Source organism: Canis lupus, chromosome 10, assembly GCF_048164855.1.
Source record: "Canis lupus baileyi chromosome 10, mCanLup2.hap1, whole genome shotgun sequence".
In the NCBI taxonomy this organism is placed as follows: Eukaryota; Metazoa; Chordata; class Mammalia; order Carnivora; family Canidae; genus Canis; species Canis lupus.
In genome coordinates, this window is record NC_132847.1 from 63,351,657 (window position 1) to 63,377,296 (window position 25,640).

At 34.8% G+C, this 25,640-nt stretch overlaps 1 protein-coding gene and 1 long non-coding RNA gene across 3 annotated transcripts in view; one reads left to right on the plus strand and one right to left on the minus strand.

The window, feature by feature from the left end:
• The window catches only part of TMEM38B (transmembrane protein 38B), a 50,238-nt gene that overhangs the window by 8,394 nt on the left and 16,204 nt on the right, over window positions 1-25,640 (plus strand). The window contains exons 2-6 of one of the 2 annotated variants that reach the window (XM_072842231.1): window positions 1,528-1,678; window positions 5,916-6,072; window positions 18,235-18,419; window positions 19,187-19,274; window positions 23,856-23,973. In XM_072842231.1, the coding sequence (XP_072698332.1) occupies window positions 1,609-1,678; window positions 5,916-6,072; window positions 18,235-18,419; window positions 19,187-19,274; window positions 23,856-23,973 (618 nt within the window). In that variant the 5' untranslated portion in view covers window positions 1,528-1,608. The remainder of the gene's footprint in view (window positions 1-1,527; window positions 1,679-5,915; window positions 6,073-18,234; window positions 18,420-19,186; window positions 19,275-23,855; window positions 23,974-25,640) is intronic. The other variant, XM_072842230.1, reaches the window with a different exon arrangement.
• Window positions 661-23,972, minus strand: LOC140641810 (uncharacterized). Its single transcript, XR_012038403.1, has 3 exons — window positions 23,830-23,972; window positions 18,820-18,892; window positions 661-1,253 (listed from the first exon to the last, which is right to left on the minus strand). It is a non-coding gene; the product is annotated as an uncharacterized lncRNA (long non-coding RNA).

The following is a 25,640-nucleotide window of genomic DNA, read 5'->3' on the forward strand; positions in this document are numbered from 1 at the left end:
TGAGTATTACATGAGTGAATCATTTAAATGAAATCATTTAGTAAATTTGATTTGGATTAATGGTCAAAGGAAAACCCAGGTATATTAAAATTTGGCTAAGTTAGTGAGTGTTGGGTATTAGGTAGCTGAAGGTAATGGTAAATTTCCATTAGAGTAGTACCCAGGAACACAGAGGACAGACACCAGTGAGTATTCCTAATTGTATGTTTATTTGAAGTAATAAGTTATCTTAGAATGTGTTCTTCATAGTGACTGTGCTGTGATGGGCTCGTTATGGCTGTCATGCAGTCATTTCCAGAATGCATTCCCAGAGCTAACCAGAGTATGCCTGTGTGAGAGAGAGAGAGAGAGGGACACACACACGGTAGGATTGGAAGACAGTTAAGAGAAAGGGGGATAAAGGGTGTGTATGTGTAAATAAGCATAGGGAAAAAGTCTGGCAGTTGTCATTTCTCAGGATAGGAGTGTGATAGAATGGTAGAAATAGGAAAGGGTAATTTTTTGCTTATTTTGATTTACTTATATAATAATAGTGGTAAGTTAATACTTACTGCTTACTGTGTGCCAGGTCCCCATTCTGAGTGATTTCAAAGTACTCACTTGTAGTTGATTTTTACAACAACTGTGTGGTGTAAATTACTTTTTTCTTTACCACTTCCGTATGTGTATTTTTTCTTTTTTTTTTAAATTTTTATTTATTTATGATAGTCACAGAGAGAGAGAGAGAGAGAGAGAGAGAGGCAGAGACATAGGCAGAGGGAGAAGCAGGCTCCATGCACCGGGAGCCCGATGTGGGATTCGATCCCCGGTCTCCAGGATCACGCCCTGGGCCAAAGGCAGGCGCCAAACCGCTGCGCCACCCAGGGATCCCTATTTTTTCTTTTTTGAAGATGTGGGAAAGCAAACAATCAACTTGTTGAGTTCACACAAAGAGTAAGTGCTGGTGCCAGGATTTATACCTGAGTAGTTAAACCATAGAGTCAATAAGCACTCTACATTAAGCACTCTGTAATTGCTTTTTTTTTTTTTTTTAAGATTTTATTTATTTATTTGAGATAGTGTGCCTGTGTATACAAGTTGGAGGTGGGGCAGAGGGGAGGGAGAAGCTGACTCCCTGCTGAGTCTGATCCTTGAGCGGATCCTGACTTAGCTGAAGGCAGACAGGCGCTTAACCGACTGAGCCGTGCAGCACCCCTCTGTATTCCTTTTCAACATGAAGATGGTGCAGTATGGAGGAAGCTAGTGACCATTACCTAAGAAAAGATAATACTCCTTTGTCAGGCTGACTGACCAATGTTATAATCAGTCACCACTCTGTGGTGCTCTAGTGCCCATATACATATTTAGGTAGGTAATAATATCTAAGTAGAGACATAGCGGTATCATAGCTTACATGGGGGTTTGGCTCTAGAGACAGCATGTATTATCAAAATAATTCTTGAAAATTCTTAGGTTTAAGGAAGTTGCTACACTGAAGATTGATGTCCTGCCTCTTAGTACTTTTCTCATAATTGATTTTTCTTCCAGATTTGGAACAGGTCACCATTTCTTGAGTTCTCACCAGATGTATATCATTAAACCTTGGCATCACATGTTCATTGACAGGATATGTACACCACAGAAAATGCACATCTGCCAACTCATGTTCACTCCTGGGCACGTTTTGTTGTGTGGAATGGTGGGTTGCACTATTTGACTTTATCTCCTTTTTTCTCCCTGAGCACATAGAGATGAATTTCCATGTTAATACAAATATGATGATGTTACCCTAACAAATTCACACATGCATTTATGTAGTTTGTTTTGTTGTTTGTTTTTGCATAAATGGGCATTTTCCTAAGAGATAACAACAACTTGGTTATATATTCTTGCAGACCTTATTTTATGTATTATTTATATGTATATGTACTGATCGAAATACATGGTTTTCTGTACAATAATGATTTCTTATTCTACATATTGTTTATATACATATATAAATATTTTTTTTGTCTATCAGTGCATGTAAAGCTGCTACATTCTTTTAAATAGATGCATTGTATTGGGTTGGGAATCCCTGGTGGCTCAGCAGTTTGGCGCCTGCCTTTGGCCCAGGGCGTGATCCTGGAGTCCCGGGACTGAGTCCCACGTCCAGCTCCCTGCATGGAGCCTGCTTCTCCCTCTGCCTGTATCTCTGCCTCTCTCTCTCCCTGTGTCTTTCATGAGTAAATAAATAAAATCTTAAAAAAAAAATAGATGCATTGTATTCCACAGATTGGGTGTGACATAATTTGTTAAAATTTTGTTTAATTTTATAATTAGTAATAATTTAGTTAAAAGAATTCAAATATGATTAAATCATCATAATATTATATCATTATCATATCATAATCAATATAATTAAATAAATTTGACCATCCTCACAAATCCCAGGCTTTCTCAAGAGATATAATAGGAGTTAATTTTGGTGTATTGCATACCCTTTTCTGTGCATTCCATGTATATGCATCTTCCCATGTTAATATTGCTATATCACACTCTTGATTGCTCCTGTATAGTATTCCATACCACAAATGATCATGGTTCGTTTAACTCTTCTCTGATGATAGTCATTTAGATTTTTTTCATTTTTTTTCACAGCATTATAAACAACACTGCTTTAATATTCTTGTATGAAATTCCTTGGACACTTGAGTCAGTTTTAAATTAAAATTTTAATTTATACTCCCAAGTTACTCTTTAAAATGACTTTTAATACTCTTACAGCAGTATATGAACTTCTTCACATTGTTGCCAACTAATAAGTTAATATAAATACTGAGCTGTACATTTTTTTACCAGTTGAATGTGTGATATGTATTTGGTCATTTATATTTCCTGCTTTGTGACTTGTCCATTTTTCTCTCGTGTTTGTTGTCTTTTTCTGTTGATTTATTGGAATTTGCTTATGTAAGTTGAAAAACACTATTCCAGTCTTTTGTCATATAGAAGTTTTGAATTTTAGTAAGGTCAAAAAAGTCTTTTCCTTCATATCTTTATTCAGGTTAAGTACTTTTCTTTCTGTTGTCAGCGTGCTAGATTTTTTTTGAAATTGGGCGTGTTGAATTTTTAAGTCTTTAATTGTCTAAATGGGAGATGATAATACATTTGTTAGTATAGTAAATGATTTAAATGAATTTTAGGGACGCCTGGGTGGTGCCTGCCTTCCACCCAGGGTGTGATCCTGGAGTCCCGGGATTGAGTCCCTGCATGGGGCCTGTTTCTCCCTCTGCCTGTGTCTCTGCCTCTCTCTCTCTGTGTCTCTCATGAATAAATAAATCTTTTAAAACATGAATTTTAAATATTGAACTCTTTTAATTTGGATAAAATCTACTTGTCTTGATTTATTATCTTTTCAAAAAACTACTGATTTTAATTCATTACTAATATATTTGTGCATTATACTCCTAAACTAAATTATACTGTCTTCTTCCTTTCCTTTCTTTCTTCTCCTCCTTCCTCTCTCACTCTTCTTTCTTTATAATGTATGATATTGGATTAATCATGGAATGATTTAAGTTTTTCTCCTTTGCTGTATTCCATAATGGTTATATAGCATAAAAATGAGTAATCCAAGAATATTTGGTAAATGTTTTCCATTAATTTATCTGAGTTGGCACCTTTCTTAAGATAGATCTTGGCCTTGTAGGTTTTTTCCAGTTATTTATATGTTCAAGTTTTCTATCTGTTTTTAAGGGAATTTTGATAATTTATGTTGTCCATTTCTACTGCATTTTCACATTTATTATATTAAATGGATGTTGTTTTCCTGTAAAACTCTATAAAAACTATTTCTTTATTTTTCCTTCTAATGCTTTGCATTATTTTTGTTCCTACCCTGAGCCCCTTTCTCAGACTTGTTGAACAATGGTCTGTTTTATTGGTTTTTCCAAGAATAGCTTAGGGTTAGCTTTATTGATTGCCCATCTCCATCTTGCTATTTTAACTTCTATTTAATTGGTTTCTGCTTTTATTTTTTTATTTTTAAAAAGATTTTATTGATTTATTCATGAAAGATCTGTAGAGGCAGGCAGAGACACAGGCAGAGGGAGAAGCAGGATCCCTGTGGGGAGCCCAAGGTGGGACTCAAACCCAGGAGCCCAGGATCACACCCTGAGCCAAAGGCAGATGCTCAACCACTGCACCACCTAGGCATCCCTGCTTTTATTTTTATAAATTGCTTCTATTTCTCTGGTTGAGTTTATTTTTATTTTTATTTTTTTGTACTTTCCCTTTGATATTTCAAACTTACAAAAGAGTTGCCAGAATAGGTCAAGGAATTCTCATGTACTTTACCCAAATTCATCAAGCATTTATGTTTTGCCCCATTTAAAATTTTTTTCCAGCTTTACTGAGGTATAATTGACAAAATTATATATATTTAAAGTGTACAGTTTGATGGTTTGATATGCATGTGAAGTGTTACATGATTATCACAATCAAGTTAAATAGCACATCCATCATCTCACATAGTTACCCCCCCCACCCCGTGACTTAACATCTACTGTCTTAGCAAATTTCAAGTGTATGAGATAGTATTGTTAACTGTAGTCACTATGCTGTACTTTAGATCTCCAGAACTTCCTCATTTTAGAACTAGAAATTTGTACTCTAGCATCTCTGAGTGTTTTTATTTATGCATTACTATTTTTTTCAAAACCACCAGAATGTCAGTTGGAAGCATTTGCGTAGTTACTTCAAATTACTTAAGTCTGTTAATATATAAGAACTATAGAACATTTACTAAAATCAGAACATTTAACAGTAATACAACACTATTATTAAGCCATAGTCCATATTTAGATTTTGTCAGTTGTCCAAAAAGGTCATTTGTAAATATTCTTTCCCATTCTAGGATATGATCTAGAACATACATTGCATGTAGTTGTTGTCTCTTTAATGTTATTTAATCTGGAGCATTTTATCAGCCTTTTTTTTTTTTTTTTTTGGTATGTGTTTCTTGACTTTGACATTGCTAAAGTGTAGGCCAGGTTTTTTCCCAGAAGTGCCCTCAATTTGGGTGTATCTGATTAGATTAGTTCGAGTTATATATTTTTGGTGGAAATACTGTAGAAGTTAAGATGTGTTTTCAGTGCATGATAGCAGGAGTCACCTGATGTTTGTTTATGGTGAGGTCTGCAAGGTTTCTCCACTCTAAAATTATTTCCCTCTAATTAATAAGTAGTTTGTTAGGAAGCATTTTAAGATAATGTATATATATATGTTCCTCATGAGCCTTTCACCTCTGGGTTTATTTTGTTATTCTGTTTCTAGCCTGTTATGTTAAAAGCTAAGTTTATTTCAGCTTTTATTTTCTAAAGTAATTAAGATAATAAATTTTTCTTAAAATTTGCTTTGATGTATCAACTGGAAGTACTTAAAACAGGGCTGGGAATGAAAGGAGAGAGAGTAGGTAGGGAGATTGTTTATAATAATGTGCTATTAGGAAACTGGCAGTAAGAGGCTGGACAGAGTGTTTTAAAGGTGTCCCGATCACCTGTGTCTTAACAAAGTGCTTACAGTCTTGGTTTAAAGAACAAAAGATAGAGTTTATAATGATTGTGATTGTCGCACTTATGAGTAAGGTTTTGAAAGTCATGAAGTTAAGTTCATTTCTTTCTTATTTTTTTTTTTATTTAAGATTTTATTTATTCACAAGAGACACAGAGAGAGGGGCAGAAACACAGACAGAGGGAGAAGCAGGCTCCATGCAGGGAGCCCGATGTGGGACTTGGGCTCGATCCTGGGTCTCCAGGATCATGCCCTGGGCTGAAGGCAGGTGCTAACCTGCTGAGCCACCCGGGCTGCCCAAGAAGTTTTTCTTTAGTGCCACAGGCACCTTAGGGTTTATTCAGTGTACAGTTCTCTCAGAGTGCATTTCCACTTTGCTGTTCCAGGGGCTGCGGCGGTGGCACGGAAGAACCCTTTTTCAAGCTGGTTTACTGCTATGCTCCATTGCTTTGGTGGAGGAATTTTATCCTGTGTGTTGCTTGCAGAGCCTCCGTTGAGGTTTCTTGCAAACAACACTAATATATTACTGGCATCTTCAATCTGGTAAGCTGCCATTATGGTGAACTATGAGACATTTTAAAAAATTGTTTTGTAAATTACTAATAAATGAAATTTTTTTCTTTATAAAACCTATCTTATGTTCTTGAAAAGTTAATACATGTGCAAAGGAAGGAACCCAAATAAAGCTGATGGTTTTAAGTACAAAGTCTCTTTCTCACCCTTCTCATTTATCCTGTCCAGAGGCAAGTTTGTTACCTTTAGTGGAAGCTTGTCAAATGTGAAAGGAAACCAAATATTTGACCCCAAACTTACTAATTCATACCCACAGACATACAAAAGGATAAAATCAAGAATGCGACCAACTACACAAAAAGTCCAGGTGATTATTATGATCCATTTATAATTACCATTCTTATTATATTCTATGTTGGATTTTTCATCGCCTTATGGGATTTAACATTAATTTTGTTTTTATTTATTTTTTATTTTTTATTTTATTTTTTTAAAAGATTTTATTTATTCATGAGAGAGAGAGAGAGAGAGAGAGAGAGAGGCAGAGACACAGGCAGAGGGAGAAGCAGGCTCCATGCAGGGAATCTGACATGGGACTCTATCCTGGGTCTCCAGGATCAGGCCGTGGGCTAAAGGTGGCGCTAAACCACTGAACCATTCGGGCTGCCCTAATTTTGTTTTTAATCTAGTTTTGAAGTGAAGAAAAAATGTTAGTAGGAATGGCTTTGGATTCTTACAAATCCAAAGATTCAGTTATCTTTAAGAAGATTGATCCATCAAGCTAAAAAAAAAGTATAATACACATCAGAGTGGGTTTGCAACATCTGAAGCAGAAACTATACTTTTGATTAAAAACCATATCAAATATAGAATATTAGGAACACTTAAAGTTCATTTTTATTGTGATAATTTTTAAATGAGTATGCAACCAGTCTTAAAGGGGAATATTATACATAGTGGTGGCAATGAGAAAAAGTAACAGTGGAAACCTGTGTTAGTAGAAACAAGTAGGAGTAGAATAATAAATTTGATAGCTAATATTTACTGAGTTGTTAACCGTATATCAGCTAAATTCTTTATATTCATATTTAATCATACACGTCCCGTAAGGTAACCATTATTTTTGACATTTGACAAATGAGAAAACTGAGGCCTGGAGAAACTTTGCTAGAATTTACAGTTCAGTATTCATATTCAGATCAAACCCAGGAAATTTGACTTTAGAGCTTTGACATGTAACAGCCCCTGTCTCTCATAATTGTTTTTTTTGTTTGTTTGTTTTTTGTTTTAAGTGACTTTACCCCCAGTGTGGGACTCAAACTCATGACCCAGACATCAAGAGTGCATGCTTTACCAACTGAGCCAGCCAGGTGCCCCTGTCTCTCATAGATTTGTTTAATCATCTCTTAAAATACAGTCTTCTGCTTGCTATATGTTCGTTCGTTCTTTCTTTCTTTCTTTCTTTCTTTCTTTCTTTCTTTCTTTCTTTCTTTCTTTGAAGTACAGTTGACATATAGTGTTATATTAGTTTTGGTGTACAATATGTTTCGAGAGTTCTGTGCCTTACTCAGTGCTCATAATGGTAAGTGTACTCTTAAACCCTTTTACCTAGTTCACCCATTTCCACTTCTCCTGTATACTAACCACCCTTCTTTGTTGCATGGACAAAGTGATTATTTAAAAATAAGTTAGAGGGGTGTCTGGGTGGCTCAGTAGGTTAAGTGTCCAATTCTTGATCTTAGCTTAGGCCTTGATCTCAGGATGGTGAGTTCAAGCCCTTGTGTTGGGCTCCTCCATGCTGGGTGTGGAGCTATTTGAAAATAAGAAAGATAAAAATAAGTTAGAACGTTTTACTCCTATGCTCATTAGTTGCTTATCCAATAAAGAACAAAATATAAAAAAAAATAAAAAAGAACAAAATCTAAAACTTTTACTATGGCTTATAAAACCCTACAATATCTTCCCTTTTGTTCTTCCTGATGTAATGTCTCCATTGATTGTACTCCTGTTCATTCTGTTTTAGCCAACATTGGTTTTTATCATTTCTTGAGCACATACAATGTTTTTCTGCCTCAGGACCTTTGTGCTTGCAGTCTTTTCTCTGTAATGCTGTTTCCCCAAAAGGCTCATATTTTCTTTTTTCAGAGAGGTCTTCTTGACTGGAATAGCACCTCCTCTCCCATGAATATCACATAATCCTTCCTTATTTTTCTTTTTAGACTTACTACTGTCTGACGTATTATCTGTTTATTTCTTTTTATGTTGGTCTGTCTCATTCTTCTAACACAATAGCTTATCAGAACAGGGATTTTTGTTTGTTTTTGTTTTTTTTAGAACAGGGATTTTGTTTTGTGAACTGTGTGATAAGTACTTTTCTAGGTTCGCTAAATATATTAAAGAAATGCACTGCTATGTATTAGAAGGGATTTCTGTAATTGAGTAGTAAGGAATTACAGATCTTGATTATTTGATCCCTTAAATAAAATAAAATTGCTTGTCTCCAAGTGGATGCTTTCTTAGCTTAAATTAAAAAGTATGTTAGAAGTGGAAAATAAGAAATGCAATTTTACATAGTGAATTAATAGTATAATATTTAATTGTTAACCTCAGATCTTTTATTATTGCAGTTTTATGCAGGAGGAAATTGAGGCTTAGGGAATTGGTGAATGGCAGGGTCTGAATTCAACTCAGCATTTGGACCATGACTTTAACCAAGAAGAGGTTTCATTTGAACAGTTTTCTTTTTTTTAGGATCAAATCTTTTGTCTTATTTTTATTTACTTATTTATTACAATATATTTTTTCTTTAAAATTTTTCAATTAATATTAAACAGATACAGAAGAATATTTATAAAATAAATGCAAAGTATAAAGAACTGTGATATAAAAAAGGTGCATTCCCATCATTTAGAATAGGAATCTTTTTATTATAAAATGAAAATTCAGGAAAACCACAAAAAAATAAATATTTGGCCTAATGTATTATTATGAAGTATAATATACTTGAAGTTTTACTCAAGTAAGAAGTAAGTTTTTGCCATTCATTCTAGAAGCCCCTTCTGTGTATCTCATTCTAATCACAATGCTTTTCCCACCTTAACCCTTACAGTAGCATACCATTTATCCTTTTATGGTAATCACTTGTATATTTTTATGATTTTATCATCCAGATGTTCATCCCTAGACACTATAATTTTGTCATACCTATTAAAAGATTGATGTCTCTTAAGTCATTTTTATATTATAGATTTCCCCCTCCATTCCTTTTTTTCCCTTATAATTTATCTCTTGAACCAGAGCCATTTGACCTGTAAAGTTTTCCGTAGTCTGGAATGTGCTGATCGCATACACATGGTGCAGATCATTATATTTCTGAATTCTCTGTGTTTCTTGAAAATTGGTAGATTGATTCCGAATACAAATCAGATTCAGGTTAGATTCCTTTGGCAAGACCAGAAGGGGCCCCAAATATCTGATTTGCTTTCTTTTTTGTTGACGTTTGCACTCTTACACTTAATGACCGTATTAATTAACTGGGAATTACACAATGGTAATAGTCTAGTTCTGTCTTCTTATGTATTAGATGGAGTAGTATTATAAATAGATAACTTTCCACTCACCATCTATTATTTGGTTACCCAGTTGTACCATTCATGTAAGAATGGTAGGATAAATCCTTGATTCTTTCTTTTTATGTACCAGTTTTCATGATAATTAGTCCCCTGTCATCTTCCAAAGGTAACCAGTTTTGTTTTGTTTTTTTTTTTTTAGTTATTATGAACTTATGGATTTAAACATATTTCATAGGTTGCAATAAATTGCAGTTGTCATTGTTGAAGTTCAATTTGTTTCATCTTTGGCAGATGGGAGCTTCTTCAGATTGGTTCTTCAGACTGATTAGCTCCTTGATACTTAATATAAGATTTCTTTCTTTCTTTTCTTTTCTTTCTTTCTTTCTTTCTTTCTTTCTTTCTTTCTTTCTTTCTTTCTTTCTTTGAGAGAGAGAGAGAGCGCGTGCACAAGAGTAGGGAGGGTCAGAGGGAGAAACAGACTCTCTGTCAAGGGGGAATCCCACACGTGGGGCTGGATCCTGGGACTCCTGGATCATGACCTGAGTTGAAGCCAGACTTCTAACTGACTGAGCCACCAAAGCACCCTAAGATTCATCTTGTACTTTTCTTCTGGAATCACTCATTTCTCTGGTTTCTCTTACTGAGCAATGGCATTTCAGGACCAAAATTTGAACACTAGAGTTGTTCATTATTACTGGATTGATACTGTTTCTAAGCCTTTTCAGTGGACAGAGCTAGGAAAAATCAGGATGAAAATTATTTATGAGTTCATATTAATATTTTTAATTCAAATTCAAGACCATAGAGCCTTCATTAAACTTTTCTGTTACCTCTGTGTGTGTGTGTGTGTATCCTTCTTTCACACTAAGAATTTTCTTTCTTGAGGGCACAAGGCATAATAGAATGTTCCAGCATTACTCATTTCTTTTATTCTCTATTATATATATGATACACAATAGCTTTGGAGTGACAGTACTAATACTACCATTGATGTGATTACTGAGAACATTAATTTTTTTTTTTTGCATATGTGTTTCTTGTTCTCTTCCCATTGTAAAAATAAACTATTCTACATTGTCATAGTTATAGCTATTATATACTGTTATTCTTGCCTTCCTAATTGTAATTCAATCTTAGTTTTATATTTTATAGTTAACTGTATGTTTAGTGCTTATCACCAGTCTTTATGTTTGTGTCTCTCTAGTAGTTTTGGTTGTTTGAAGCTTATATTCTAGGAGATTTACCACTGAGGTCCCATATATTGATGTTTGTGTCTTTTGTACCTGAAAGTCAGCTTTGCTGGGTATAAAATAATTGGATCACATTTTGTATCTTTGAGGATTTGAAAGTGTCACTCTATTTCTTATGTCATAAAACATTACTGTGAAAAAGTCTGATGATCATTTAATTTTATTTTTCTTATAAGTCACATACCCTTCTAGATGCCCAAAATATATTTTTTCCTGTTAAAGCCTAATAATTTAAATAAAAGAAGTCTTGGTGTTGGTCATTCTGAGTCAGTATTTTTAGGTTATGTGGTATGTTCTTTTTAGTAGGTACATGCTTTTTTTTTTTCCAATTGAGAAAATTATTTTAGTATTTGTACTCTTCAGGAACTCTTATGGTTGTTATACAGCTCTTTGTCTTTCTTCAGTAGACTTTTTATTTTTTAATATTTTAAAAATATTTTTATTTAAATTCAATTTGCCAACATATAGTTTAACCCAGCTCTCATCTTATCATGTGCTCTCCTTAGTGCCTGTCACCCAGTTACCCCATCCCCTCATCTACCTCCCCTACTGCAACCCTTTGTTTCCTGGAGTTAGGCATCTTTCATGGTTTGTCTTTCTCTCTCATTTTTTCCCAGTTTCCCTATAGTCCCTTTCACTATTTATTATATTCTATATTCTACATATGAATGAAACCATATGATAATTGTTTCTCTGACTTATTTCACTCAGCATAATACCTTCCATTTACATCCACATTGAAATAAATGATAGGTATTTATCTTTTCTGATGGCTAAGTAATATTCCATTGTGTATATATATACATATATATATATACCCATACACACACATATGTATACATATACACACACATATAACCACATCTTTATTCATCTATCTGAGGACATCGTGGCTCCTTCCACAGTTTGACTGTTGTAGACATTTCTGCTATGAACATTGGGGCACAGGTGTCCTGTCTCTTCATTACACCTGTGTCTTTGGGGTAAATATCCAGATGTGCAGTTGCTGGGTCATAGTTTAGAGGACTTTTTAAATCTCCTTTTTTAAATTTAAAATGTTTTCCTCTTTCTCGTATTTCTTTGAAGGTATTATTATGCTTATTTCTCTTTGTTTTCATTGTAGTTTGGTTTTCATTACTGAAGTGATTTCTTTTCCTTTAATATTTTTTTTTCCTGAGGATTGTATCTTCAGTTCTTAGTTTTTCTAATTCTAATATGTGTTGTTCTTTTATGTGTTGTATCACTTTTCTTTTCTTTTTTTTTAAGATTTTATTTATTTATTCATGATAGACATAGAGGGAGAGAAAGAGAGAGAGAGAGAGAGAGAGAGACAGAGACACAGGCAGAGGGAGAAACAGGCTCCATGCTGAGAGCCTGATGTGGGACTCGATTCTGGGACTCCAGGATCATGCTCCGGGCCAAAGGCAGGCGCTAAACCGCTGAGCTACCCAGGGATCCCCCTGTATCACTTTTCTTAATGTCTTTAGGTTGTTTTGAAATAGTAGGTCACAGTTTTTATCTATTTGGTGGACAGATTTTCCTGAGTGCTTTCATTGTCTACAGGGATTTATTCTGCTTTTTTTTTCTTTTAATAAATTTGTGTGAGATTTGACCTTGATACTTTTCTGTTGGTCATTTTTATGTGAAATTAGGTTTCTTGAACTTTTAGTGTAAGGTGGAATTCAGAAAAGATGTTCTGGCTTCATAGAGTTCCTGCTTCTGTTGTTTTTATAGTGTTCAAAAGATTAAGACCTGCTTTCTCAGATTCCTATGTCTCTTCTCCTTTCTCAGTTTGGTCTGAACCTTCCTTCTGTTGCTCTGTACTGCTGTTTTAATTCTATACCAGTGTTTTCTTCACCTGGGGCTTGTTCTGGGAGACAGCTTGGGTGGATCCATTTTGAAAGTTTATGGGGACTAAATTGTTTCAACCTCTTAGGAACTTCTTACTATGGCGCCTGGTATTGGAGAATCTGTTTCAGTTGTTTCCAAATTGGCCCATTGTGCTTTCTAGTGAATACCCATTTGCTATTTTGGAGTTGTTTTGTTTTTAGGTCCATTAGTTGCCACCTTTTTGCTCTCTTCTTCCTTCCAAAAAATATAGGTCCTGTGGGTGTTGGTGAATTGTCTCTTTCCATTTGCATTTTGGGATTTGAAGGGATACCTTGTCACATAGTTTTAAGCGTTGTGGATGGGGTTTTGATTTTGCTTTCTAGTTGCCCTGTTTTTATTAGGGTTTGAAGAGATCAAAGTCTGTACAGCCACTGCTGCCATCATCTTCCCTAAAACCCTTGCCATTAGTTTTGATGTCCCACTGCTTGACTGATCCCATCTCCTTTCTTCCTTTCTCAGAGATAACTATTACTCTTAATTTTGTGCTTATCCATTCCTTTACTTTTCTGTGCAGTTTTAGCATATGTTTATGTCCCTGAACAATATATTTTTGAAAGTGTTATATATGGCATCATGTGTATGTATTTTTCAGTGACTTTCTGTTTTTGGTCAGCCTTTTTTCTTGAGATTCAGTCTTATTGTGTATGGTTCTAATTTATTAATTTTCACTGTATAGCATACTAGAATTGTCATAATTTATTCATTCTTCTGTTGACAATTGTTTCTAGTTTTTTTTTCTCTTACAAACAATGTTGCTAAGAACATTCTGGTATATACTTGTGTACATGAGCAAGATTTTATCTTTATATTTGATTAAGAGTAGATTTATTGAGTTACAGAGCAAGTTATTCTTAAACTCTATTAGATAAAGATAATGCCAAATCATTTCTCAAAGTGGTTAACAAATTTACATTTCCATCATATTGCACTCAACCTAAGAACTGGACTTTACCAATAACTTACATATATTTCTCTTCCCCCATCCCATTTCTTTTTTTCTTTTTTTTTAATTGGGCGGGAGGAGCCCGCTGGGGGGGGAAACGGCCTGCGCCCCGCCCCCCCATCCCATTTCTATGTACTTTTCCTACAGATAATCTCTATCCTGTTTGTGTTTATCTTAACTTTCTGAAAAAGGTATATAATACATACGACTATACAATAAGTTTTTTGTTTTACTTGTTTTGGCCCTGTTTTAAAATGAGGTATCTCTGGGATGTGTTTTTTATTTTATTTTATTTATTTGAGAGAGAGAGAACAAGTTGGGAGGGGGGGAGGCAGAGGGAGAGGGAGAAGCAGGCTCCCTGCTGGAGCAGGGACCCCCCCCCCCTCCTTCCTGTGCAGGGCTGGATCCCAGGACCCTGGGATCATGACCTGAGCTGAAGGCAGATATTTAACCAGCTGAGCTACCCAGGTGCCTCTGGGACTTGTTTTTTTTCACTTAACATTATATTACTAATGTACGTTAGTACATTCCTTCTCATGCTGTATAATTTATTAATATCTACATTTTATTCTTCTTCTGATGAACATTGTTATTGTTTACAAAATAATATTAACAACCACTGATAGAATACTCACTATGTCCTAGACTTTTTTTTAAGTGCTTTATACGTATTATCTCCTTTAAACCTCACAAGAACCCTTTGAGGTAGGTACTGTTTTATTCTCATTTAGCAGATGATGTAATTGAGGCAAGATGGGCTAAGTAACTTGCCCAAGTATCACAGATATCTAGTAGTTAGGTGCAGAATTCAGATCTAGGCTATCTTTAGTTGGCTTTTATGCAGTGTGTTGTTTTGGATCCTGAAAATGTAGACAAGACCTCTGTCCTCTCAGACCTTTAAAAATAAAAAATGGTAACTGTTTAAAGACACAGTATGTTTTACTATTTTATTTTTAAGGTTTTAATGTTGAGAAAAAATTGTAATCTTTGCTTTATTTGATTTTAATTTGAGAGCTAAAATGATTTTTGGAATGTACTTCAAACTCTAGCAAACTAAACTACGGGATTCTGTGAATGCACTTAATGAAAAGGCCATCTTTATTCAGTACAATAGCTCATAGTACTCACATGTGGATATTAGCACCATCTACTGGCAATGGGAAACAATAACTTGGTATGTCATAGTATAGTATTGTTTGGAAGATAATGTATACTTTCATAGGATTTTTCTTTTTGAAAACTGTTTCTGGGGAAATTAATATTTTGTAATTTTTCTATGTACTGGGATTTGTGCCCCATTTGGTTTCCTCAAACTTCCAAGTATTAAATTATGCGCATATGTATAACTGTGACTGTATTGTTTTGAGGAAAAATACAAGAAAAAGTGTAGTTTTATAGGTCTGTTATTCTCCAGTATTTTTCAAAGCATACATAAAATACACAAACTTATTAATTTGTTAGAGTAATAAGAACAAGAGAAAAGCTGTCATATTGGACTAACACGAACTGTATTTAATTTGTAATTCTGTTTTGGTTTAGTTAAGTAATGCTGTTTTTTTGTAGTCAGAGGAGTAGAATTAATAATAAAGTGAAAACAAGGGTTCTCTGATTAACCATGGGAAGAGTCTCTCTGCTCAGCCCTAGGTATTTACCTAAATTCTATTTTCATCTTTCCTACTTAAACTGGTTTAGCTTTCATTTGTCAATGGTCTGGCATCGTGTTGTATCCTATTTTAGACTAACTTCTATTATTTTGAACTATTCTTTGCTGTTTTTTCTTTCGTTTAACCTTTGTGACTTAAAAATGTATGAGAAATCAGTTGCCTTCTTATTCTTTCTTGTCTGGTGTTCCATTTCTTCTCCAGTGTTTTCTTTAGACACTTTATACAATGAAAGTTGCCTTGGATGTGATGATTTTAGTAAGAGGTGAAATGATGTCTTTACAAAAGGAGGGATGTGGTGATTGCTTAATGAGTATTGGTTGAGTGGTTCATTAAGGGAATTTTAAAAAGCTAACTTACGTTATAGAGCAAGAATGGCTGTTTAGGGAGCCATTAGTCTGATTTGTTTACTTGTGAATCTACTGAGAACAATAAACAATTGTTTTTTTGCCCTGTGGCTATTTAACACTTGAATGAGAACTGTGTTCTGTTTAAAATGTTAGCTTATTGTAGGTATACTTCAGCAATATCTGATTAAATAGGATAAAGCCTTGTTTATTTAAAAATAGCAATAATTACAAATTTTAGCTCTTATGCCAAAATGTCACATAGTTGAATATAAAAAGTCCAAGTTGCTAATAGTTTAGGTTTTTAAACTCATTTTAAAGATAGTCATGCGTAGAGAACAAAAATGGGGTCATTATACTGTATTCTTTTAGTTTTTGTTGTTTCTTTGAGTGTTTTACTTTTGAGCATTCATTACTGCCAAAGTCAAACCTAGTTCTTCTTTCTTAATCTGATCTATGGTGGATACCGAAGTATTTTTATTATATCTTAAAATATTTTTAAAAATTCTTATTTTGGGCATCCTGGGTGGCTCAGTGGTTTAGCACTGCCTTCAGCCCAGGGCCTGATCCTGGAGACCCAGGAGTCCTACATCAGGCTCCCTGCATGGAGCCTGCTTCTCCCTCTGCCTTTGTCTCTGCACCCCCCAATCCCTGCCCCATGTCTCTTATGAATAAATAAAATCTTTTAAAAAATTGCTTATTTTATGTGTAACCTTTTCTTCCAGTACTTAAATCGACTTCCTTATTCTGTATTTAGAGAGAGAGGTGTGTAGAGGCTCTCAAAATATTTGGACATGTAAAATTTTTAAATGAATTGTTTTTAAAATGCTTTTTATTACTCTCAGATAATTTATTCCTTTCCCTCAAACTCTTTAATTATCAACTGATTCTTTGATTTGACATATTTTGTATTTTGTCTCCTGATTAACTACTAATAAATTATTTAATTTAGAGCTACTTTTCATCACGCTGAGTTTTAGGTGAGGAGATAACAAAATGAATGACATCTAAGGACTATTCTGATTTATTATGAGATTTACACCCTTTATATGTTATAGAAAAAAATTTGTAGAGATGTTGAAGCATAAGAATTGATTATTTTAATTGTACAGAGCCATCAGAATTTAGTGAACTGAGAATATTAAAAAGAAATTCCCAAAGTCAAATGTACATTATAGTATTTGAATGGGACCTTGAAGAATAGGAAGGCATTGGTAGGTGGAGATGAAGAAGAAAGAGTACTCGAGCCTGAACAAACCCCATTGCATCTTGCACTGGATCTCTGAAGTAGTATTTTAACAAATAAATTTCATATTCCATGAATACTTTTAGGAATTCTGACTTTATGAATCATGAATTGCAGTTCTTTTGGAAGACATATAATACTATGTTCTGCTTTAAGCATGAAATTGTCTGCCAGAGTATTTTAGAAATGGGAGAAAAAAAACTAGTGTGTTTTCCAGTTAATGCTGTTAGTAGACTGTATAGGTACGTAGAACAAATTAAACTTCAAAAAATAATGTACCTGGGCAGCCCGGATAGCTCAGCGGTTTAGCGCTGCCTTCGGCTCAGGGCGTGATCCTGGAGACCCCGGATCGAGTCCCATGTCGGGCTCCCTGCATGGAGCCTACTTCTCGCCTCTGCCTGTGTCTCTGGCTCTCTCTCTCTCTCTCTCTCTCTCTCTCTCTCTCAATCTCTGTGTCTCTCATGAATAAATAATAAAGTCTTTAAAAAAATAATAATTTACCTGAGAGAGTTATTTTTAAACTAGTATCACAATTTAATTGAAGAACGAGTTTCATATTTTTTTTACCTGAATGTAAAAATATTTTTCCTCAACACAAATCTGTCTCCTGAGAGCTATGACCTTTCTCTGTATTGGTCCTAGTTTATGTTCTGCACAGAAGGATACAGGTAAAGATGTTAATAGGGTTGAAATGGAGCCCTTCTCAGCTACTAAGGACTCTTCTCTAACTCCTTTTCCCAGAGGACAAAGACACTCCATTTAGAGAAGTCCCTACCTTAAAAGTGATTGTACCTTTACTTTTTTTGTTGGTGGATTCAGCTCCTACCATCTAGGAGAGTATAGGCACAAATTAGGGATTCAGTAAATACTTTTTGCATATAAAGACTATTCAGAAGTCCAAACAAGATGAAAGTCCCCTTTGATCATTTCTTTTGGGCAGATTATTGTGTATGCCTCCAGGATTTACAAAAATTGACTGCCCAATCCGTGGTCTTCTTGAAGTCAAATTCCTTGTTAATATGGATAATTCAGTTTGTCGTGCTTTGGAAAATTATTGCTGATATGCTGGGTTTTGATTTCTCTTTATTGCTGATCTTGTGATTTGTTTAAAATCTAAGCTTACCTAACTAAATTGGGTATATGTTAAATAATTTATATTTATATATTACATTTATATATTAACATGTTATACTTAATATATTTAAAATTTTATAAAGTATTAAAATATATTATAAAAAGTTATATTTTGTTTATACATTAAAATATTTAAATTTTAATTTCAGGTATATTACATTTTTTTGCCCATGTGACCTAGTTTCCCAGGGCTATTCTTTCCTACCTGTTCAACTCTTGGCTGCGGGAATGAAAGAAGTGACCAGAACTTGGAAAATAGTAGGTGGAGTGAAACATGCTAATAGCTATTACAAAAATAGCTGGATAGTGATGATAGCTATTGGATGGGCCCGAGGTAATATTAACATAATGTGTTTGTAAATATTCTGTTATTGATATGTTATTGCTACTGAACAATTCTCTAGTTACGTTAATGAGGACCACATACTTTAGTAACAGTATTTTGGGAAGAAAGAAGTCTTCTGTTCGCTAGTAAAGTTAATTTATAACTAGCACTTTGTTAGTACTAGTCATCAACTAGTCATCAACCGTATTTTGAGCCTATCTTACAATATAAAATCTTTATCATTGGTTTGATTAGTAGCTCAGAACTAGAGGGACAAATTGACTTAAGAAGTTATGTAAAAAGGATTATATTAAAAATTGCTCTTTTTTGTTTTTTTTTATCCAGAACAACTAGAAATAGTATTTAAATATGATTGATTATGGATTCATCTTCACTCTATATCACTTACCTTTATTGTTGAGTTCTTTTATATGTAGAAGTTGAACAAATTTCTCTAATCTCTTACTATACTGCACCTAAAACTAGTACAGGGAAGGAAATGATAAAGCAGAAAATTTTATTTTTCAGCCTGAAACAAACTCTTAGAAACATCTCTGTGCTTGAGGTTCCAATTTTAACCTTAATTATGGTACAATAGACAGTTGCCAGCTCTGATGAATGGGAGGAGTTGCAATTGTCTCAGTACCATAAATGTACAAGAAAACTCTTTCCTTCCTCCTCAAAATTATATTTTGGGGATCTTCTTCGAATTTTATGTTAGTTGTTTCAAATATTTCCTCCATAAAATTTATCTAAAATTCTTGTTTTATTTTTAGGTGCAGGTGGTAGCATCATCACGAATTTTGAACAGTTGGTAAAAGGAGGTTGGAAACCAGAAGCTGATGAATGGCTGAAGATGTCCTAGTGAGTTGGTATAAACTATACCGAGACCAGCTTTTTATCCTTAAATCTTACCAAGTATCTAAATATGGATGCAATGAAGCTGAAAAAAATAGTCATGATAATGGGAAGAGAATCAAGAAACTTAATCTTTCAAGAAGTCTGCTCTCTCAAATGCAGTTTTTAAAATAAATATTGATTCTTTTCTCTGTGAGTTCCTCCCCTTAGAAACCAAAGCTCCTGGATTGTTATGGAATTGTGGGAAGAGTATGTATTTATGGAGAGAGAAGTACATAGGAACACACTTCTGTGGATCGAAATGAGTCAGTTGCAGGTTTTTGGCATTTTCATTAATGACTACAAACAACATCACTCAGATTTCAGATTTGCATGGTAGTAAAATGTTAAGTTTATGGGAACAAATCAATCCATTATTGTAAGGCCTTGTTGCTTTAAAAATGAGAGTTGAGCTTAATTACACATAAAAATAAAAGATTAAAGGAAATAAACCACTCTATATTTGTAGGGTGTACAGGTTACCTTTTGCATCCATTTAAGAGAATCTGATCATTAAATGCTATCTAAAGACACTGACTCATTCTTAAATAAGTCATGGGTGTATCCCTGATGCTCCTGCAAATGAAATAAAGAGATAGAGTTACTGTTACCACAGTTCAAGGAGGAAAAAGACTTAGGGAATAGTGGCCATAGTAATAAGCAAGGTGAGGAAAGACTTTATATTAAAATGGATTAAAAATGAAGGTTGAGAAGCAGTCTGTATGATGAAGTATATGTTTTTTGTGAACCAACAAATTCTATATTTAACTTTGAATGTACTCTTAAGTGTGAATGAAGTAGTTTAGAAATAGAACAAACAAGGCTTTGACTGATAAGTTATAAATAAGGCATTAATGATATTCAAGGGAAATTTTTCTCATTTTGTCTTAAATTGTCTTTTGTAAATGCCTTGAAAAGTCTTTCACAAAACATTTCTTGAGCTCTTATAACCAAAATCAATTTGTTTCTCCTTTGTTCAAAACCTTGGAATGACTCCCCAGATGGCCTGTAAGACCCTATAAGATCTGTCTTTCTTCCATATCCTATTTGCTTTGACTTGATTTATTACTATTTTCTCCTTTGCTTGTATCCTGGAATAAGCCAGGTAATCTGTACTGTATCCTTGAACAAATTTACCACATAGTAGATACTCAGTAAACATTAGATGAATGAATTATCAGTTGGTCAGGTGAGATTGATTACTTGTTCATTATGATATTTTGTGTATGAGTGTGTATATATAAATTTTCATTTATCTATTACCAAATACTTTTGCATAGTAGAGAAAGCCTGTATGGTCTTAGAGAATATATATATTGTCATAAACAGAATGATGGTAGAATTATGAATGTTAAAGATCCTGGTGAGGGCTCAAAAGAGAATGAGGAACATGATATTGGAAATTGGAGGAGAGGTGACATACAGTGGGAGAAAACTTAGTTGAGTTATGTACTACAGTTATGTGGAAAGTATAATTTGTGAGCAGTGAACTTGGATATTTAGTTGAGATTTTGAAGCAGTGTTAAAGGTCTGGACTGGTTTCTTGCTGCTTTTAGTAAAGTGAGAGAGAAAAAGTTCAATTGAGGGGATAACTGTTGAACAAAGAAGCTAATATGATGATTTGGAAAATTCTCGGCCTATCCAGATTGCAAAGGTGATTAAATTAGGAGATTCATATTTACGAAAGTCTGTTGTGGAGAGAAGGTAAAGAGTGTGGCTAGAAAACTTTTGCTAGTGTTAAATTAGGTGTGTGACTCATGGATCCATTCAGCCATCACAGCACAAGCTAGGAACAGACATGAGATTATTTAGGAAAGATATGTGGAGGACCATCTATTTTTTTTTTTTTAAGATTTTTAAAATTTATTCATGAGAGACACAGAGAGAGGCAGAGACATAGGCAGAGGGAGAAGCAGGCTTCATGCAGGGAGCCCGATGTGGGACTAGATCCCGGGACTCCAGGATTACACCCTGAGCCAAAGGCAGATGCTCAACCCCTGAGCCACCCAGGTATCCCCTGTGGAGGACCATTTTAACTAATGTTATAGATTCCTATGTCTTACGCTGCAGACCCACAAGGTTTTTGAAAATGTTATATCAGTAGAAGTACTGCCAGCTTGCCTGGAAAGGGACAAAGATAAGGTGAAATGAAGAGACTGTCAGACTCCCAAAATTCTTTAGGCAGGAAATAGGCTGATAAAACTGCTCAGCTGCAAACATGTGTTACCTTTCAAGAAAAAGGAAAAATGACTTTTGGCTGGGAGCCACGGGCCTAGATGTCTGAGGCCAGGCCCACAGTTGGAGTCCAGGTGCAAAGGCCAGAGCCATGGGTGCAGAATGGATGGGTGGACTCACTGGATGGAACCTTATGTCACAGAGGATTATTCCCAGGCCTTGAAACCTTGAAACCTAATGGAGTTTGCCCTGCTGGATTTTGAAGTTGCACAGGACCAGTGACTTCTTCCTTCCTTTTCTTTCATTTTCTCTCTTTTGGAATGGAAATGTGTCTGTTACCCTATACGTATTCCACTGTTGTATTTTGGATGCACATAAGCTCATTTTCCAGTTTCACAGGAAACTAATCTCAGAATATTCTAATTGTGTCCTGATCTTTCAAACCAGTTTTACTGACATTTTCCTAAATCTCAGCTCTTTTCCAATTCCCTGTCCCATTTTATTGTCTGCAAAATCCTTGCTTTTCAGATTCAGTGCTTCTGAATTTATGCTCTAAGGGAATGCAATCCAAAATGGAATGTGAATATGCTAAGAGGATACCCATGATGAGACACTATGGTACACAACCCAAACTGTTAGAAACAAAAGATAGCAAAATGACATTAAGATAAACCTCATGCCTGTGACCCCTGGGTGGCTCAGTTAGTTAAACAACTGTCTGCCGTCGGCTCAGGTCATGGTCTCAGGGTCCTGGGATTGAGTCCCGCATCACAGCCAGCTCCCTGCTCAGCGGGGAGCCTGCTTCTCCCTCTGCCTGCCACTCCCCCTGCTTGTGGTCATTTTTATTCTCTCTTTCTCTCTCCCTCTCTGACAAATAAATAAAATCTTTAAAAAAGAGATTAACGTAATTCCTTTTTTTTTTTTTATCTCATCCTTTAAAAATGTCAATTTGGAATACATTTTATAATACAGTTATATGTATATGTAATTTATAAGTTAATTGATAAACATGTATTTGTGTCTTAAAACACTTTTTTTGGTATTAATAGGGCTGCACAGTTAAAAAGCTTAGGGCAGCCCGGGTGGCTCAGCGGTTTGGTGCCGCCTTCAGCCCAGGGCGTGATCCTGGAGACCCGGGATCCAGTCCCACGTTGGGCTCCCTGCATGGAGCCTGTTTCTCCCTCTGCCTGTGTCTCTGCCTTTCTCTCTCTCCTCTCTGTGTTTCTCATGAATAAATAAATAAAATTAAAAAAAAAAAAAGTTTAGAGAGACCACTGTTCCAAAACATGAGTGTTACCCAGTCAACTGTTAAGCAAGGTCTAAACCCCTGTGGCCTACACCTAACCCTGTTTTGACTCAATCCTCAGCTTATAATAAATAAATAGTTAATTTTTCATGAAATGCAATTTGTCATATTTGCCATGTGGCATTCTAAGAGTTTATCATTTATCTTTCTCTAGTTGTAAGCATAAGCATAAAGCTAGATAATGATCTGTTACTGAGATACATACTTTAAATGTGTGGCAAATAAATAATACGAAAGTAATGCTTTTGTAGATTAACATTTTATTATGGATGTTAAAATTTCAGCATTCATTTATTAATATACTAACACTAATAGTCTATGCTGGAGTTAGCAAAGTAATGTGCTGGATCTGGCTTATAGTGTTATATGAGAGCCAATTGTGTGTATCTGTTTCTTTTCCATTCTGTACAGTAGCCTGAAATTTACTGTGATGGGAGTATTTACACCATGGAAATGGGAAAATACTAGAAATCAGGGCTTTCTTTTTTTTTTTTTTTTTTAATTTTTATTTACTTATGATAGTCACACACACAGAGAGAGAGAGGCAGAGACACAGGCAGAGGGAGAAGCAGGCTCCATGCACCGGGAGCCCGACATGGGATTCGATCCCGGGTCTCCAGGATTGCGCCCTGGGCCAAAGGCAGGCGCCAAACCGCTGCGCCACCCAGGGATCCCGAAATCAGGGCTTTCTTTTCCCACCCACCCAAAGGGTGCTTGTTTCGTGCTATAATGACTAATCTCCTTTTTCTGAGTCATACTGTGGAACATGGGACTTTCATATCTTTGTGATAAAGTATTATATGGTCAGATGTATTTCAGAAATACTGTATGTAGAAATGAACTCTATTGGAGAGTCACAATAGGTATGAACATTCTAAGATCTATGATATTTTATCAGGGAAATTATACTTTATACAACTTAGCACTTCTAAAACTTTACAAGTATATTAACAGAACTCATTTTTATCTGTTAATAACTCATTAAATTAATATTTTCCAGAGTACTCTTTGAGAAGTAAATGGAGCATATTTGTTACTTACTGACTTAAAGTATGTTTTATTTTCAGCCCTGCCAAGGTGACCCTACTGGGGTCAATTATCTTCACATTCCAGCACACGAAGTATCTGGCAGTATCAAGGCATAACCTTATGTTCCTTTATACCATGTTTCTTGTGGTCACAAAGGTAAGAATTCAGAATAGCTATAAATCAGTATTCTAAATTCTGTGTAACCAGAATTCTGCATACTAGGCAAATAACAGGAACATTTATTTTTTATTGTTATTACAGTCTAAAAAGGTAAATTTTGGGTGGTTTATTCATTGCATCCATGACTTTCTGAAACATAGCTCTTGTATGATTCTTCCTTTGACATTGGTTGAAGCTATCAGGAAAGATTTGCAGATAGTCTAACCATATATTGGAGGCCAGAGAGTAGTGGAAATTGCTATTGCTGATCAGAGACTGAAGACAGCATTGTCTCGTTTGTAAAATGAGGTACTTGGGCTAGGTGTTCTCTGAGGTTCCTTTAAGCTTTAACATTTCAGAATTTTATAGTAGGACATACTTGTGCTTAGTTTCTTATTATTGTCTCGTTGGAAGCTTTATTTTGTCTTGAAATTAGGAGGTAGTATGATATAAGATCACAGGTTTTGGAGACAGGCAGTCTTAAGTTCAAATCTTAGCTTTGCTATCTAATTCTGGAATAGACAAGTCACTTAATGTCTCTGAATCCTGACTTCCTCATCTTCATTGTTTGATTGTTGAGAGAATTGGATGGTGCATATCCTTTTATCACTGTGACAGTCTTAGGAATTTTATTTGCGTCATGAGGCTAATTCTGATTATCTACCATTATTAGATATTGTTCCCTATTCAAAAGTAGATACTTGGTTTTAAAATAAGATTATTATTTAAGTGTAGAGGAATTTTATAGCTAACTTTGTCTTAGCCTAGGTATTTTTGGCTAAAAACTTAACCTATGGAATTCTTAAAAGGAAAGCCATATATATTATATAAATTTATATCTTATAGTGACTTGGCATTATAGGGATTACTTACCTTTGTTTTAGTAGTCTCTGCAGTGAAAGTGATCTGTGGCTGTAATTTAGGAACTTCAGATATCTAAGGTAGTCTCTTCTTATGCATATTTCTCTTCCAGTCCTCACTTTGTGAACTGTATGTATTTTTTTGTAATCGCTTATTGAGATACGTTATGTACCATACAATTCATCCATTTAAGTGTACATTTCAATTTTTTTTGTCTATTCACAGAATTGTACAGATGTCACTATAATCAATATTAAAACATTTTCACCACTCCAGAAAAGAAACCTCATGCCCATTAGCAGTCACTTAACATTTTCCATCAGGCCCCCCAAATGTAGGCAACCACTGATCTATTATTCTCTGTCTATAGATTTGCCTATTCTGACATTTCATGTAATTGATATCATAAATATGTGGCCCTGTGACTTGTTTCTTTTACTTAGTGTAATGTTTTTGAGGTTAATCCATGTTATGGTATGTATCAGTATGTTATTCCTTTTTTATTGCCAAATAAGAGTCCATTGTATAGATATTGCACATTTTGTTTATCCATCATTTGATGGATATTTGGGTTGTTTTATTCTTTGGCTAGTATGATAATGAGCTGTGAGCATTATTATACTTTTTTTGTGTAGATCCATGTTTCATTTCTTCTGGGTATGTCACATAAAATGGAATAGATAATACAGTAATTTTGTGTTTAACCTTTGGAGAACTACACACTGTTTTCTATGGTGATTTGATAATTTTACATTCCCACCAGCAGTATATGAAAATTCTAGTTTCGCATACCATCATCAATG